Source organism: Pseudoliparis swirei, chromosome 5, assembly GCF_029220125.1.
Source record: "Pseudoliparis swirei isolate HS2019 ecotype Mariana Trench chromosome 5, NWPU_hadal_v1, whole genome shotgun sequence".
Lineage (NCBI taxonomy): Eukaryota > Metazoa > Chordata > Actinopteri > Perciformes > Liparidae > Pseudoliparis > Pseudoliparis swirei.
Window position 1 is genome coordinate 5,480,579 of NC_079392.1, and position 15,758 is coordinate 5,496,336.

Sequence of the window (15,758 nt, forward strand, 5' to 3'; positions counted from 1 at the left end):
TCCATGACTTTTCCAGGCCTGGAAATAATCGTTTTAAAGTTCCATGACTTTTCAGACCTTCTGAAATCAAACTAACATCACCCTCTCTCCCTCTTTCTCCTCTTCTTGCCTCCACAGTGCAGTGTCTGGAAATGACCACCAAGCGGAAGCTGATTGGCCGGCTGGTGCCGTGCCGTTGTTTCCGCGGTGAAGAGGAAGTGATCTCGGTGTTGGACTACTCCCACTGCAGCCTGCAGCAGGTCCCGAAGGAGATCTTCACCTTCGAGAAGACTCTGGAGGAGCTCTACCTCGACGCCAACCAGATCGAGGAGCTACCCAAGGTAACGCCTCCCAACCACATGTCGACGCCCCCTCTCTGCTGAAGCTCGTCTCAAATCTCAAAGCCCAAATTGATACACGCAGAAAAATAATGGTTCTTTAAAAGGCTTTGTAGTTCTACTTAGAACCATTCTTTCATGTGTGGCAACATTATAGGTTATTTGAAGAACTCTTTAAGGAAATGGTTCTTTAAAGAACCCTGGTTTGAAAGATTCTATGTGGAATCGGAAATGATGTCTTAAAGAAGAAAAAAAAGTATGATTCTTTGAGACACCTTCATAGGTTCTTTGAAGAACTACTTACGGAATTAAAGAACCCTGGTTTGAAAGGTTCTTTGTGGAACCAGAAATGGTGCCTTAAAGAATAATATTTTGAAGGTTCTTTAAGAAATCTTTATAGGTTCTTTGAAGAACTACTTAAGGAAATAGTTCTTTAAAGAACCCTGGTTGGAAAGGATCTTTGTGGAACCAGAAATGGTGCCTTAAAAAACACTGTTGAAGGTTCTTTGTGGAACCAAAATGGTCCCTTAAAGAACAATTTCTTGAAGGTTCTTTGAGACACCTTTATAGGTTATTTACAGAAGTTTTTAAGAACATGGTTCTTTAAAGAACCCTGGTTTAAAAAGGTTATTTGTGGAACCAAATATGGTGCCTTAAAGAACCATTTTGTGAAGGTTCTTTGAGACACCTTTATAGGTTCTTTGAAGAACTACTTAAGGAAATAGTTCTTTAAAGAACCCTGGTTGGAAAGGATCTTTGTGGAACCAGAAATGGTGCCTTAAAAAACATTGTTGAAGGTTCTTTGTGGAACAAAAATGGTCCCTTAAAGAACAATTTCTTGAAGGTTCTTTGAGACACCTTTATAGGTTATTTAAAGAAGTTTTTAAGAACATGGTTCTTTAAAGAACCCTGGTTTAAAAAGGTTATTTGTGGAACCAAAAATCGTGCCTTAAAGAACCATTTTGTGAAGGTTCTTTGAGACACCTTTATAGGTTCTTTGAAGAACTACTTAAGGAAATAGTTCTTTAAGGAACCCTGGTTTGAAAGGTTCTTTGTGTAATCAGAAATTGTTACTTAAATAACTATTTTTTTAAGGTTCATTGAGACACCTTTACAGGTTCTTTGAAGAACCATTTAAAGGGTACCTGTAGTGCAAAACAATATGTAGCCAGATCAAAAGATAATGTGTTTCTAAAGGTTATTCATGCACTGACGGTCCAGTATTCAATAACAATACGTAGTTTAGGCTGTTCAAAGTCCTCAACTCCGACATGCGACAGTGCACTGGAGCTTGAATATGTCGCGGGTGGTGTGACGTCAGATCGTTGAGAGATCGACAGCCAGCCACAGCGGATGTGTTCAGATACCAATATAAACAACGTCGGCGCCGCAAACAAATGCTGAGAGATTGATAATATGGACGATGAAAGATTGTCTGATTCAGCAACTGGATACTTGTTTGAACCTTTAAAAGCAGACTATCCCCATTTAGTGAATTGTGACAGCGATGATAGCGATGATTCTGATGAAGTTGATGCGAAGGACCGCGGTCCAGATGCTTCACCGTGCGGACCGTGCACGCAAGTCGGCGGACGTTTGGTGCAGTTGTGGGAAATGTGTGCCACAGAAAACAGACATAGAGTGCATTTGTTGTAAAGAGCACGAACTTATGTCCGATGATATAGCAGGGCTCTCAAGTTTTGAAGACAGGCAAGCGTGAGATTTCCATCAGCACCCGATACAGTTGACTGTTGCGCGCGCCGGCATCGAGCCGAAAAGAGTTGTCGACAGGGACGGGGGGGGTGCTAGTGACTATTTCTACTCAACAATCGATCGGCGTATTGAGCACCCCTGCATTCAAGCATTAAATAGCCGAGAGGTCTTTTCAGCGTGCGGAATCAGATGTGTGGCGGGAGTGCGTGAGATAAGACCGAAATGCGTGAGTCTCACGCTCAATGCGTGAGACTTGAGAGCCCTGATATAGTGTCATTAGACCTCATCTGCTTCACACAAAAGCGTGAGCTTGATAGCTACATCGCGCATAAGCCAGCGCTGGAGATGTCTTTCATTGATGCAATGTTGCGCCGACATGTTCGGGGTGCTAGTGACTTTTCTTTGCTCCGTCCGTCCCGATGCGCGCAAACCGGTGTCGGAGCTCCGCGCACGAGACGGCGGGCAGAGGACTGTCAACGCAACACGTAGAGACAGAAATGACGTGCTTCTGCTGTAATGTGGCGCTATAGAGAAAGTGACAGGGGGGCGGGCCAATTTTTTTTTATGTCATGCGATCTACCAATACTACGCCGCGATCGACTGGCAGGTCGCCGCGATCGACGTATTGAGCACCCTGATATAGATTGTGTAATTCTTGAGGCCACCGATCTATCCCAAGAAGCAACGCGTGTAGAAGTGGCTCCGGATTGGCTGAATTCCTTTCAACGACTCTACGTCATAGTTAGCTTTGAGCTGGAGTAAATAACTAGCAAAATGGCTGCGCCCACGGACTCGGAATGTTGACAAAGAAATGTAAATCCTCGGGCTATGCGTGACTTGTTGACAATAGCGGCGGGGTAAATATGATTTATTTGATGCGCCGAATGGATGTAGCACGTTGTTGTTTTGCACTACAGGTACCCTTTAAGGAAATGGTTCTTTTAAGAACCCTGGTTTGAAAGGTTCTTTGTGATGCATCACTCTGAAGAACCCTTTTCAGTTCCAGTTAGCGCCTCTATTGTTCTGTGTGTACTCCCTGAACCTGAACCAAGGCCAGGCAGTCATTATGATCCTTGCAAAAACCAAAGTGAAAGCTAATGAACCAATAGAGTGCAGGGATGACCTATTTTCGGCAGCCAACCTGGAAGTTAACGTTGCTCTGGTTTCCTTCGTCAACGGGCCAATGGGATTTTTCCATTGGATTATTGCAGAAAACACGATCCGTGGCTAAGACAAGTTCACGATACACGTTTTGTCCATTTATTAATATCCAGATTGTAAGACTCATTCGTGCAGCACTTTTTTATGGCCTTGTTCACTTTGATTAAAAGCTGCTGTTTGCTCCACCTCTTGCTCTGGGGTAGCCGTGGCAGACATTTTACATAAGAGCTGCTTCGCTTATTGACCTCGTGGTTGACGGCACAACAAATATGCACGCATGCACTTAAACGCTTACATCATATTACTGTAAATATGACCCATAGTATGTAATTGCTTTGTGACAACACTTTATTCTGGTTCAGCTCCTCTGAAGTCACCTCTTGGCTGTGACCTGCGCCCTTGACGTTGACATATTTAGATATAGAGCTGTTGCGTAATCCCATTCATTTATTTGTAGAAAGAAGCACCAGTAATGCTCATTTCAAAGAATTGACAGTTTAAGCCAGGGGTGTCAAACACATTTTCACCGTGGGCCACTTCAACATCATGGCTGCCTCTTAAAGGGCCAGTGTACCTGAAACTGTATAAACTACTCACGAACATGTAGTTAAATAACCCTCTTTGCATTTAATTATTGTTTATTTGAGTGTAGAAATATTGTACATAAGAATATTCCTCTAATATTATAACATAAACCCGTGTAATTTGAAACTTTCAAAACAAAAGTATAGGATTTTTAAAAACATTTAATTAACCCTCCTGTTACCTTCATATTTACTAATATATTTTACCCTCGGGGTCAATTTGACCCCAGCAATTAAAACCTCCAGAAAATTATTAGAATTAATATTGTTTCCCAAGTTTAAGTGTGAGGTACTTTATGTTTGTTTGTTGACTACCTAAATAGCCCTTTAAATATATGATAAAGTTGATATTTCCTATATGTTTGACACAGTGAAAAACAGCCTGCGGTCAAATTGACCCCAAAGAACACCGACGTTAAACATTGAATCGGGTCAAATTGACCCTAAAGGTAACAGGAGGGTTAAGAAAAGGTGATCGTGTGTCTTTCAAGCCGTCAGGGGCCATATACAATGACGTGGTGGGCCGGATTCGGCCCCCGGGCCTTGAGTTTAACACCTTTGGTTTAAGCAATCCTATGAAGCTTCGCTATTCTTAGCTCTTTACCACCAGTGCAAAAATGGCTGCAATGCTGGTCCTTAAAACAAAAAGGGTTTACCCTCTGTCCCGCCGCAGCTTCTCTGTGCCTCGTCAGCCTGAGGCGTACTCAGTTGTTGTAACTGAATGCTAATTTAAAAAATGTTAAAGTCGTTGGGATTGTTCACACGTTTCATTTGAACAATCTTGAGACTCTGTTGCTTTCCTGTCATGTTTCCATACCACACACGTTCCATCTATGCTAGACATCAAGGAGTGACATGAAAAGAGGAGGCGGCATCCTCGGCCACCCGGGACTTAGAAAACCGTCGCGTGAGCAGTAATGATGCAAAATGCCCTTCCGATGTTTCAAGGAGAATTACAGGTGCTGTTTAGAGGAGCGCCGTCTCATTTTTATTGATCTCCTGTCCTGGTTTTAAATGACAGAGGTGATGAATTGGATTTCTAAATATAACCTGCATGAATGGAGACGGTCTAATAGGGCTGAGTAAGTGGGGAGCCCGACTTACATTCGACGGGGGGGAAAAGTGTGTATGTTTGTGTGTGTGTGTGTGTGTGTGTGTGTGTGTGTGTGTGTGTGTGTGTGTGTGCCAACTAGCTTGTGTAAAGGCTACCGAGGCAGCCAGATTGATTGGCCTTTATGTAAATGAGCTGGAGAGCTCCTGAAGTGTGTGTGAGTACACATGCCTGTGCCTTTAAGTGTAGAGGTGTGGCCTGAATCACCTGGATCCCGCCCCTTTTTTGTCCATAGAACATCATTTTATTTTGTGCCGTTATGATAATTTTTTTTAAGTGTCTGCATATAGGTTTTCTTTTCCTCTAGCAAGTTAGGTGGCTTGGAATATGTTTTTTGATTTTGAGAAAGTAACACATTGTGAATTGCACATATTTAGATAATAGCTGATGCTTCGTGTGAACTACGATTCACATCAAATCACACTCGGTGTATATTGCGCATATTTTTTCATTATTAGCTCAGGAAACATGGCAAAAGAAAAACAGGTCACTGAATGATCCGTTGAAATACTTTTAAAGGTGTTTTAACGTGTTGCCATTCATCCAAATGTTCCTCGGCATTTATCCTTTGGGCATGCTAAGTGAATTGTCATGTTTGATGCTTTCCTTTCCTTCCTCGTCTCCTTTCCTTCCTCCTCGTCACTCTTCTGAAACACAAGTGCTCCTGTGCTCTCGTTGGTCATTCCCTCATTAATGGACTACAAATAAAACCCTGATACTTTTTTTTTTTATTTCACTCAAATTAAAAGACTCCTCAATTATATTACTGTCATTTAATATAATTAAGGAGACTTCAGAATAATTTTACTCACTAAAGAAAATAAATAAAGATAAAACTATCTTATCGGCTACATGTGGTTGCCGATGACCAGAAATAGTAATTAAATTTCTATTTGTTTTACTTGTTTTTATTTTTTTATTGCTTAACCCTCCTGTTACCTTCAAATGTACGAACATCTTTTACCCTTTTTGACCCCAGCAATTAAAACCTCCAGAAAATGATTAGAATTAATATTGTTTCCCAAGTTTAAGTGTCAGGTACTTTATTTTTGTTTATTGACTACCTAAATAGCCCTTTAAATAAATAAAAAAAGTTGATATTTCTTATACGTTTTACACAGTGAAAAACGGCATGGGGTCAAATTGACCCCAAAGAACTCTGATGCGTACAAGTTGTGTACAGGACATTGAAAACATATCATCATGTACATTTTAAGTGTTCTCAGTTGTCCCCCAATAAATTAGAAAAAAATCATGAAATATGAAGCAAAAAAAATTAGGTCAATCATTTTTTTAGAGACGTCAAACATTGAATGGGATCAATTTGACCCCAAAAGTAATAGGAGGGTTAACTAAATGTAGAGAAAAGTTGTGCAATGGGCTTCACACCAATGGATTGAGACGTTATACATTAATAAAAAGAAAGTTAACGTGGTTAATTGTTGCATTTTGGCCGTATGGTTGTTTTTGTATTTGCAGCATTTCCAAATTTAATTTCAATTTTCAAGTCAGTTTATTTTATATAGCCCAAATGTGCCTCAGTGACAGCGTTCCAGTTTATGTCAGCGTTTTAGTTCATTCTTTGTGTTTTATGAGAGTATTTTTTAGCACTTCATGCATGTGCTTTTATTCCTACATATGTTTTTTTTGCATTTGCAGTATTTTTCTATTAAAGGACATTTTCTTTTCTGTCTTGCTTTCACCGTAGTTTAGATTTTGTCCCGAGCGGCCAAATATATATATATATATATATATTAAAGATTACATCTGCATTATTCATAGAAAAGCAGATAAATGTAACTCCTTTTTCCACAACCTTACGTGATGCATGGCTCCAGTTGACGTCCTCACTTTCTGAACTGCTGTTACCTTTTCTCTTAAAGGTCTGTGTGATTCTGCCAACAGACTATAATATTCCATTGTTTCCCCTCCTCTGTGTTTCCATAGCAACTCTTCAACTGCCAGGCCTTGAAGAAGCTGAGCATGCCCGATAACGACTTGTCCAACCTGCCCACCACCATCGCCAGCTTGGTCAACCTCAAAGAGCTCGACATCAGTAAAAACGGTAACAGTCCTCCCGCGATGACAAGATGGACGATTCATCCTGAACAAAACAAAACTACATAACTGGAAAATAATTCCCCGTCTTTACAGAAGTTCATTCAACAAAATGTCCAAAAGAAGTAACAAACACACATCTATCTGTGTGTGTGTGTCTCTTCCAGGTATCCAGGAGTTTCCCGACAATATAAAATGCTGTAAAGGCCTGTCGGTGGTGGAGGCCAGCGTCAACCCCATCACCAAGTAAGACACGAGCGCTCACGTTGAATGTTTATCTTTACAGCTCCAGCTCTATGATCCAAATAACCAGCGGCCGTTGGCCAGTAGGGGGCCACGGGGCCACGGGGCCTGGCCCCACCCACCCAAATAGTATAACAAATTCTTACAATTACATCCATTATATTCATAAATGATACACATTGTCAATATGTGTGTTTTGGAGATATGGAATATACCCAGTGGTATTTGTAAAAGAGGATATATGTGCAAAATATATGCTTTTCCTGCACTTTTCCTGCACTCATGTATCAGCTGCACTGGGGTGATTAATATTAAACAATATTTATATTGTATATTTATATGATATGATATTTTTATATCATATTATACTGTATATTGTTATATTATAAATATATACACACATATATATATATATATGTATATATATGTTTATATAGTATATAATATATATAATATTATATACTATATATACATATATACATATATATATATATGTATATATAGTATATCATATATAATATATTTATATATATACATAGATATGTATATATAGTATATAATATATAAAATATACATATATATGTATATATATATATTAATATACTGAATTCTGTCAGTGTTGGAATAAATGTTAAATATTTAACAACAAAGTAGAAATGCATGTTTGATACTTTTTTTTGTTGTTGCATTGAATCATTCTGGGATATTTACTCAAAATAATTGGATGGCCCTACCAACAAAAAAAATTCCACCAGCTGCCACTAATAACCAAGATCTCACAAACAATTGGCTCGTGTAAAGTCTGTTGTTCATTGAGGGGTAAACACTGTGCTCCGGGGTCTGTTGATGGCACCGATTGAACCGTTTGAATAGACCTGGACTCAGTTCAACATGTAATAGATTGTTTGATGCACCTGCCTCGTGTTTCGCTGAGTCAAGAGAACGACACTAGCCTCGTTTTTTTCCCCACCTTTTACATATTCATGGATATGCATTCAAAGCACCACAGAGGCACTCCATATTTGACAGTAGTTGGTTGCATCCACGGACCCTTAACTACCATCAAACAATATACATCCTATTAGCTCAGCTGTGACTAGACAATAGAAGATATAATTGCTACAATAAAGTGCTGATGTTGTTTACTTTTCGGAGCGTATGGTGGTATGATAGTAATTGCTTTTTTCGCTGTCGGTGGTGTAATGTCCATGAAGCACAACTGGACTCAACCACACAGTGTACTGCAGACAGAAATGCTCATTTGACTCTGTGTGTGTGCGTGTTTGTTTGTGTGTGTGTGTGAGAGAGAGATGAGTCATCTGCAGGCTGACGGTTTCTACAGGGTTGTCATGGGAACATGTTGTAATCCATTGTGGCCCTTTACAGCATCACACATTGTCTTCTTCTGTCTTCTTCTTCTTCTTTTGCATATGTTCATGTTTTCTTTGTATCTTTCGTCCATCTCTCTCTCTCTCTCTCTCTCTCTCTCTCTCTCTCTCTCTCTCTCTCTCTCTCTTCCAGACTCCCAGATGGTTTTACGCAGCTCCTGAATCTGACCCAGCTCTTCTTAAACGATGCCTTCTTGGAGTTTCTGCCGGCTAACTTTGGCAGGTAAAGGGATGCATGTAATATTTATATTGTATATTTATATTATATGGTATTTATATATCATATTATACTGAATATTAGTATATTAGAAATATATATATTATACACATATATATATATATATATATATATGTAGATATCTAATTATATATATGTACAGGACTGTCTCAGAAAATTAGAATATTGTGATAAAGTTCTTTATTTTCTGTAATGCAATTAATAAAACAAAAATGTCATGCATTCTGGATTCATTACAAATCAACTGAAATATTGCACGCCTTTTATTCTGATTTATTGCTGATTATGGTTTACAGCTTAAGAAAACTCAAATATCCTATCTCTAAATATTAGAATATCATGAAAAAGTATACTAGTAGGGTATTAAACAAATCACTTGAATTGTCTAATTAACTCGAAACACCTGCAAGGGTTTCCTGAGCCTTGACAAACACTCAGCTGTTATAAATCTTTTTTTACTTGGTCTGAGGAAATATTAAAATTTTATGAGATAGGATTTTAGAGTTTTCTTAAGCTGTAAGCCATAATCAGCAATATTAAAAGAATAAAAGGCTTGCAATATTTCAGTTGATTTGTAATGAATACAGAATGCATGACATTTTTGTTTTTTTAATTGCATTACAGAAAATAAAGAACTTTATCACAATATTCTAATTTTCTGAGACAGTCCTGTATATACATATATATATATTTTTTTATATATATATAATATATATATTAATATACTGAATGGTGTCAGTGTTGGAATAAATGTTAAAGATCTAACTACAAAGTAGAAATGTTCGGCCCTGAGCATTTGTTGGGTGACTGTGTTGGATGAGGTGTGTTTACATATTCCAGGCGCCACAGACTCTAATCCAGTCAGTGGCGCTAGTATCGATTGTAAAGAGTCTTTTTGGAAATAATTGGTAATCCAGGTGTATCTGTACTGTCGTTCACATTAAATGATGTGTAATTATTTAAAGATGCTGAGCATGCCCGACAGGCCTGAGGCTTATTGGATGAACATTTATCTTGAGGGCATTTTTTTATATATCAGGGCCATGTTTTAATTTCACCAAAAAAAAGAAGGTCTATTCCTCTATCCATTACATAATTCTTTCCTCATCTCATTATCATATGAATATATACTTGGCATGATTGTTAAGGTCACTGTGTTTTTGATTCATTGCTGTCTTAATAATCCATTTTATAACAAGTTAATCTGCTAGTACCGGTTAGTTTGTGGTGAAAGAAATTAAAAATTGTATTATATGGAAGCTCATACGTGAAAGAAACGCTCTGAACTGAAACACGTTCATGGTGATGCTCGTCTGTAATAATGTGGAGAGATTTTTTGATAATCACACCTTACCGATCAATCGTTATTATCACTGATTGGGAAATGTAACACAGATTCTGAAATAAATCATATATCATTATAAATTATAACAACTGTTCCAGTAAGAATTGTTGCAAGAGATTGTTTATAAAGTAAATTAACTTTTTGTTCATGTGTGTTCGGTTTATTCAGACTCTCCAAACTACGGATCCTGGAGCTCAGAGAGAACCACCTGAAAACCATGCCAAAGTAAGAACCACCGCCGTGTGTGTGTGTGTGTGTGTGTGTGTGTGTGTGTGTGTGTGTGTGTGTGTATGTGTGTGTGAGAAAAACAAAAGAAAAAGAGAGAGAGAGAAAGAAAGAAAAAGTTAAGACAACATTTGAATGATATTCTTTATGCACCACTGAGTGCAACTTTAAACACACAAACACACAAACACACACACAGAAACTCAAGCTGATGATGCAGCAGAGGGCTGTGGTTATACGGGAAATATATCGCAGCTGTGAGAGCTGAGAGAACAGTTGAAAAACTCCCCAGGGAATAATTTAAATGAAAGTAAGAAAAAATGGCAAGAAATTCAAAGTTAAAAGAATAAATACAGAATACTTGTTATGTCAACACACTGCATGTTTACATGGTGAGTTTTTGGGGCTGTGCAGCTTTTCAGTTAATAAACATACTGTATATGCTTTGATGTACATCCATCACAATATAGTAGTAGTAGTAGTAGTAGTAGTAGTAGTAGTAGTAGTAGTAGTAGTAGTGGTAGAAATAGTAGTAGTAGTAGTAGTAATAATAGGAGTTCTAGTAGTAGTAGGAGTAGTAGTAGTAGTAGTAGTAGTAGTAGTAGTAGTAGTAGTAGTAGTAGTAATAATAGGAGTAGTAGTAGTAGTAGTAATAGTAGTAGTAGTAGTAGTAGTAGTAGCAGTAGTAGTAGTAGTAGTAGTAGTAGTAGTAGTAGTAGTAGCAGTAGTAATAATAGGAGTTCTAGTAGTAGTAGTAGTAATAGTAGTAGTAGTAGTAGTAGTAGTAGTAGTAGAAGTAGTAATAATAGGAGTTCTAGTAGTAGTAGTAGTAATAGTAGTAGTCGTAGGCGTAATAGTAGTAGTAGTAGTAGTAGTAGTAGCAGTAGTAGTAGTAGTAGTAATATAGTAGTAGTAGTAGTAGTAGTAGTAGTAGTAGTAGTAGTAGTAGTAGTAATAATAGGAGTTCTAGTAGTAGTAGTAGTAGTAGGAGTAATAGTAGTAGTAGTAGTAGTAATAATAGGAGTTCTAGTAGTAGTAGTAGTAATAGTAGTAGTAGTAGTAGTAGTAGAAATAGTAGTAGTAGTAGTAGTAATAATAGGAGTTCTAGTAGTAGTAGAAGTATTATTATTAGTAGTAGTAGTAGTACTAGTAGTAATAGTAGTAGCAGTAGTAGTAATCTGTGTATTCTCTCCTCTCAGGTCCATCCACAAACTGACTCAGTTGGAGAGGTTGGATCTGGGTAGCAATGAATTCTCTGTAATGGTGAGTCTGATCGTATTCTTTAAATGGTAAATGAAGTATTTAAATATATATGTTTGACGTGGAGATTTTCCCTTTGAGATCGCTAGGAAAGCTCAAAATGTGAATGTCTTAATCCTCATCCAACCAGACATGTATTAGTAGAACGGAAAGAGGGCTTGAAACAGACACACAGATGCCGCGTCTTATTTTGGGGGCCTTGAAAGTTTAAATATCTAGAGCCGATCTCCACACACGATGAATCCCCTGTGTGCACGTTTGGCCTCGTGTCCGTCGGTCGGACCGTGAGCTGAGGCACGGCGACATGAGGGATGGATGCAGGTGAGCAGGACGTGACCTCCAGGGGTCAGACAGGAAGTTGGCTTGGACAGGACTAGGATGGCTACAGCGTCTGGTTCCTGGCAAGCGAGAGAGAAACCAATATAAACCCGCTGTACCGACATCAAAAAAAAAGTCTCCCAAAGCGTTCGCCACGTTAGTGCTGAGACGGTGTACTTCGTTGTGAATGAATAATTCAGTTGTTTTCATAACTGCATATGGATGCCCGTGAGGTATGCTGATCCTTCTTCTGGTTGCATGTCAGCCGGAGGTGTTGGAACAGATCCACAACCTGAAAGAGCTGTGGCTGGATAACAACTCTCTCCAGTGTGTACCAGGGGTGAGAACACGGACACGTTCGGCTCTAAAAAGCAGCCCCGGAGGTATTTAAGACGACAAGTTTCCGCTCTTTTATCGCGGTGTGCATTTTGTCTCGTCTCCACTCGCTGCAGACGATAGGAAAACTCCGTCAGCTGCGGTACTTTGACTTGGCGAAGAACCGCATCGAGACGTTGGACACGGAGATCTCCGGCTGCGAGGCCTTAGAAGACCTGCTGCTGTCCTCCAACATGCTGCAGCACCTCCCTGACTCTATAGGTACACACACACACACACACACAGAAACTCAAGCTGATGATGCAGCAGAGGGCTGTGGTTATACGGGGAATATATCGCAGGTGTGAGCTGTCCTATAGCTGAGCGAGAGTGACGGAGCGCGGACGAGGCTGGTGTTAAATGAGACGTGTACATCTAAAAACCAGGTCACATATAAATAGACACGATCAGGAATTTACGATAGCAGCGGGACACGGCAGTTTTATTCAATTCAATTCAGTTTATTTTATACAGCCCGATTTCACAGATTGCAAAATTGCCTCAGAGGGCTTTACAATCCGTGCACATACGACGTCCCTGACCTTTGACCTCACATCGGATCAGGAAAAACTCCCAAAGAAATAGAAAAAAAAACTTTCACGGGAGAAAAGAATGGAAGAACCCTTCAGGGGAGCAACAGAGGAGGATCCCTCTCCAGGATGGAGAGAACAATAGATGTCATGTGACCAGAATGAAGCGTTACAGAGTTATAACACATTCAATGAATATGACAGAGGGTATGACATGATACTCAAATAGAAAGACATGTCGCTTTAATTTTGGGGCTATATTTAAACTGATTAATATGCATTTTGTTATCGCTGGGGACTATTTATGTGCAGCAGGTCGGCGTATGTGCGACCGACTCAAAATAAACTTTGTGGTAATGAAAAAGCGTGGCACCCAGTGCAACCGTGTGGCTCATTAGTGGGTCTGTAATAGATTTTGGTCAACAGTGGAGCTTCATTATTATAAGAGGAATAAGCTACATTACGCGTTGGCAACGCTGAGAATAACCATTAGCATGATCCAATTATTGTTCGTTTTAGTCTCTTAATGAGGTCAATTAGAACAAATGTGAATATTGCCAACTCTATACTATAATTCTACTTCTGTCAGATAATTGTTTTTTCTAAATTAGCATTTCAGAGCTTAGCGTATATTCTTTTGAAGAGAGGAGGAGGATATTTGTGTTTGTGTGTCAATGTGAATGTGGTTGTGTGTCTACATGTATGTGTGCAGGAATGTTAAAGAAGCTGACAACATTGAAGGTTGATGACAACCAGCTGACCTCACTGCCTAACACTATCGGAAGGTAAGAAACATACACACACACACCCACACACACACACACACACACAAAATCACAATCATGCAACAACAACAAATAAGAAGAAGAAGAATAAAGCCAATGTACAAATTTGCTTTTATTTTGAAAACACCTTCAACCTTCATTTTGTCAGATTTTCCCAGCAGGTTTATCTTTGGTGGGTTGTTGTTGTTTACCTTGTTTATTTGTGTCGTTCTGCTGGCTCATGATTGGGGGGGGTGGGTTCTGTGTGTGTTGTGTTTGCTGCGTTGCCGTGGCATTAGTGCGAAGCCCAAGCATGGGTGAGTAAAAGTAGCCTCCTGGATCCAGGGGTGCGTTCAGGGACAGATGGATGTTTCAACTGCGTTACAGATACGAGCGCGCAAGCTCATAACCACGTGGGCTTGTGGGACACGTCATGCACATGACATGCAAACATAAACTTTACAAAATAATGTTCCATATTTGGGATTAATATCCACCTTGCTCAAATCTGCAGGGTTGAAAAAAATATTGGATTAAAATACTTATTTTTATAATCCATCACAGTCCAGACTCAATCAAATAAGCTTTTTAAATTGTTTTTTAATAAAGCAGAATTATTATTATTATTATTATTAAGCATATTTTATATAGATTTTGGATGAATTTTAAACCAAGCAAGGCCTACTGTGATACAAATATATTACTTTGGAAAACACTGAGATAAAGACTAGTTGGGTAGTGACTTGGTTAATGTTGCGAATTATTGTGTGAATCAGTTAATCTGTGATGGATTACACATTTAATTAAGACTATTTAACCTTCAGTGACATTCAAAAGACTTGAATGTCACTCTTTGCAGCACTTTTGTATCAGAACGCTCTGAAAACCTTTTGTCTTCCTGAACAAGTCCCAGGTTTTAGCCTCAGTCAGTAGCGCTGTAGATCCATTGCTTCCCCGCTGATTAACACCTGAAATTATGATTTTCTTACACCTCTTATTTGTAAGTGTTACGTACTTCTTTTAAATGTGATCGTATTCCTTTGGTTCTACGTCTACGCAACTCTACATTTTCTAAAGAAGAAAAATTTACATTTCTGCATAAATTATTATTACATTATATGTCCCTCTAGCTGCATCAGTGCAATATCATATACAGGACTGTCTCAGAAAATTAGAATATTGTGATAAAGTTCTTTATTTTCTGTAATGCAATTAAAAAAACAAAAATGTCATGCATTCTGGATTCATTACAAATCAACTGAAATATTGCAAGCCTTTTATTCTTTTAATATTGCTGATTATGGCTTACAGCTTAAGAAAACTCAAATATCCTATTTCTAAATATTAGAATATCATGAAAAAGTATACTAGTAGGGTATTAAACAAATCACTTGAATCGTCTAATTAACTCGAAACACCTGGAAACACATTTTCAAATGTTTGATTTTGTTTTGCTGTTATAAATCTTTTTTTTTACTTGGTCTGAGGAAATATTCAAATTTTATGAGATAGGATTTTAGAGTTTTCTTAAGCTGTAAGCCATAATCAGCAATATTAAAAGAATAAAAGGCTTGCAATATTTCAGTTGATTTGTAATGAATCCAGAATGCATGACATTTTTGTTTTTTTAATTGCATTACAGAAAATAAAGAACTTTATCACAATATTCTAATTTTCTGAGACAGTCCTGTATACATTGTTAACTGAATCACCAGCTTTGTTTATGTACTTTTGACAGCCTGTACTGGTTTAAATATAACCATTAGGCAATGCAGTAGTTTGACTTTCAGTCCAGTCGTCGCTTTAAGGCCATAACTATATTGCATCTATGCAACTAGGCCACAATATACATGTATACATACCCCAGGTAGCTGTATAGACTGCTTTTTCTGAGTTTTCTCTGATGTAAAAGATTTAGCCGAAGCGAGGTTTAAGTTTCGAAGACTCTAAAGCACAGGTGTCAAACACAAGGCCCGCGGGCCGAATTCGGCCCGCCACATCGTTTCATGTGGCCCCTGACGGCTTGAAAGACATATCATCACCTTTTCTTAAAGAAATTTAAGAAAAATATCCTGTGCTTTTATTTTGAAGGTTCCAAATTAAATGGATGTATGTTATAATATCAGAG

The 15,758-nt window shown here is 38.5% G+C and overlaps 1 protein-coding gene across 1 annotated transcript in view; it reads left to right on the top strand.

Annotated features, from left to right (window-relative positions):
* Window positions 1-15,758, top strand: part of lrrc7 (leucine rich repeat containing 7) — an 89,933-nt gene that overhangs the window by 43,082 nt on the left and 31,093 nt on the right. Inside the window, exons 2-10 of the mRNA XM_056415027.1 lie at window positions 118-320; window positions 6,834-6,951; window positions 7,112-7,190; window positions 8,709-8,798; window positions 10,327-10,383; window positions 11,583-11,646; window positions 12,227-12,301; window positions 12,414-12,558; window positions 13,579-13,651. Coding sequence (XP_056271002.1) covers window positions 132-320; window positions 6,834-6,951; window positions 7,112-7,190; window positions 8,709-8,798; window positions 10,327-10,383; window positions 11,583-11,646; window positions 12,227-12,301; window positions 12,414-12,558; window positions 13,579-13,651 — 890 coding nt within the window. The 5' untranslated portion in view covers window positions 118-131. The remainder of the gene's footprint in view (window positions 1-117; window positions 321-6,833; window positions 6,952-7,111; window positions 7,191-8,708; window positions 8,799-10,326; window positions 10,384-11,582; window positions 11,647-12,226; window positions 12,302-12,413; window positions 12,559-13,578; window positions 13,652-15,758) is intronic.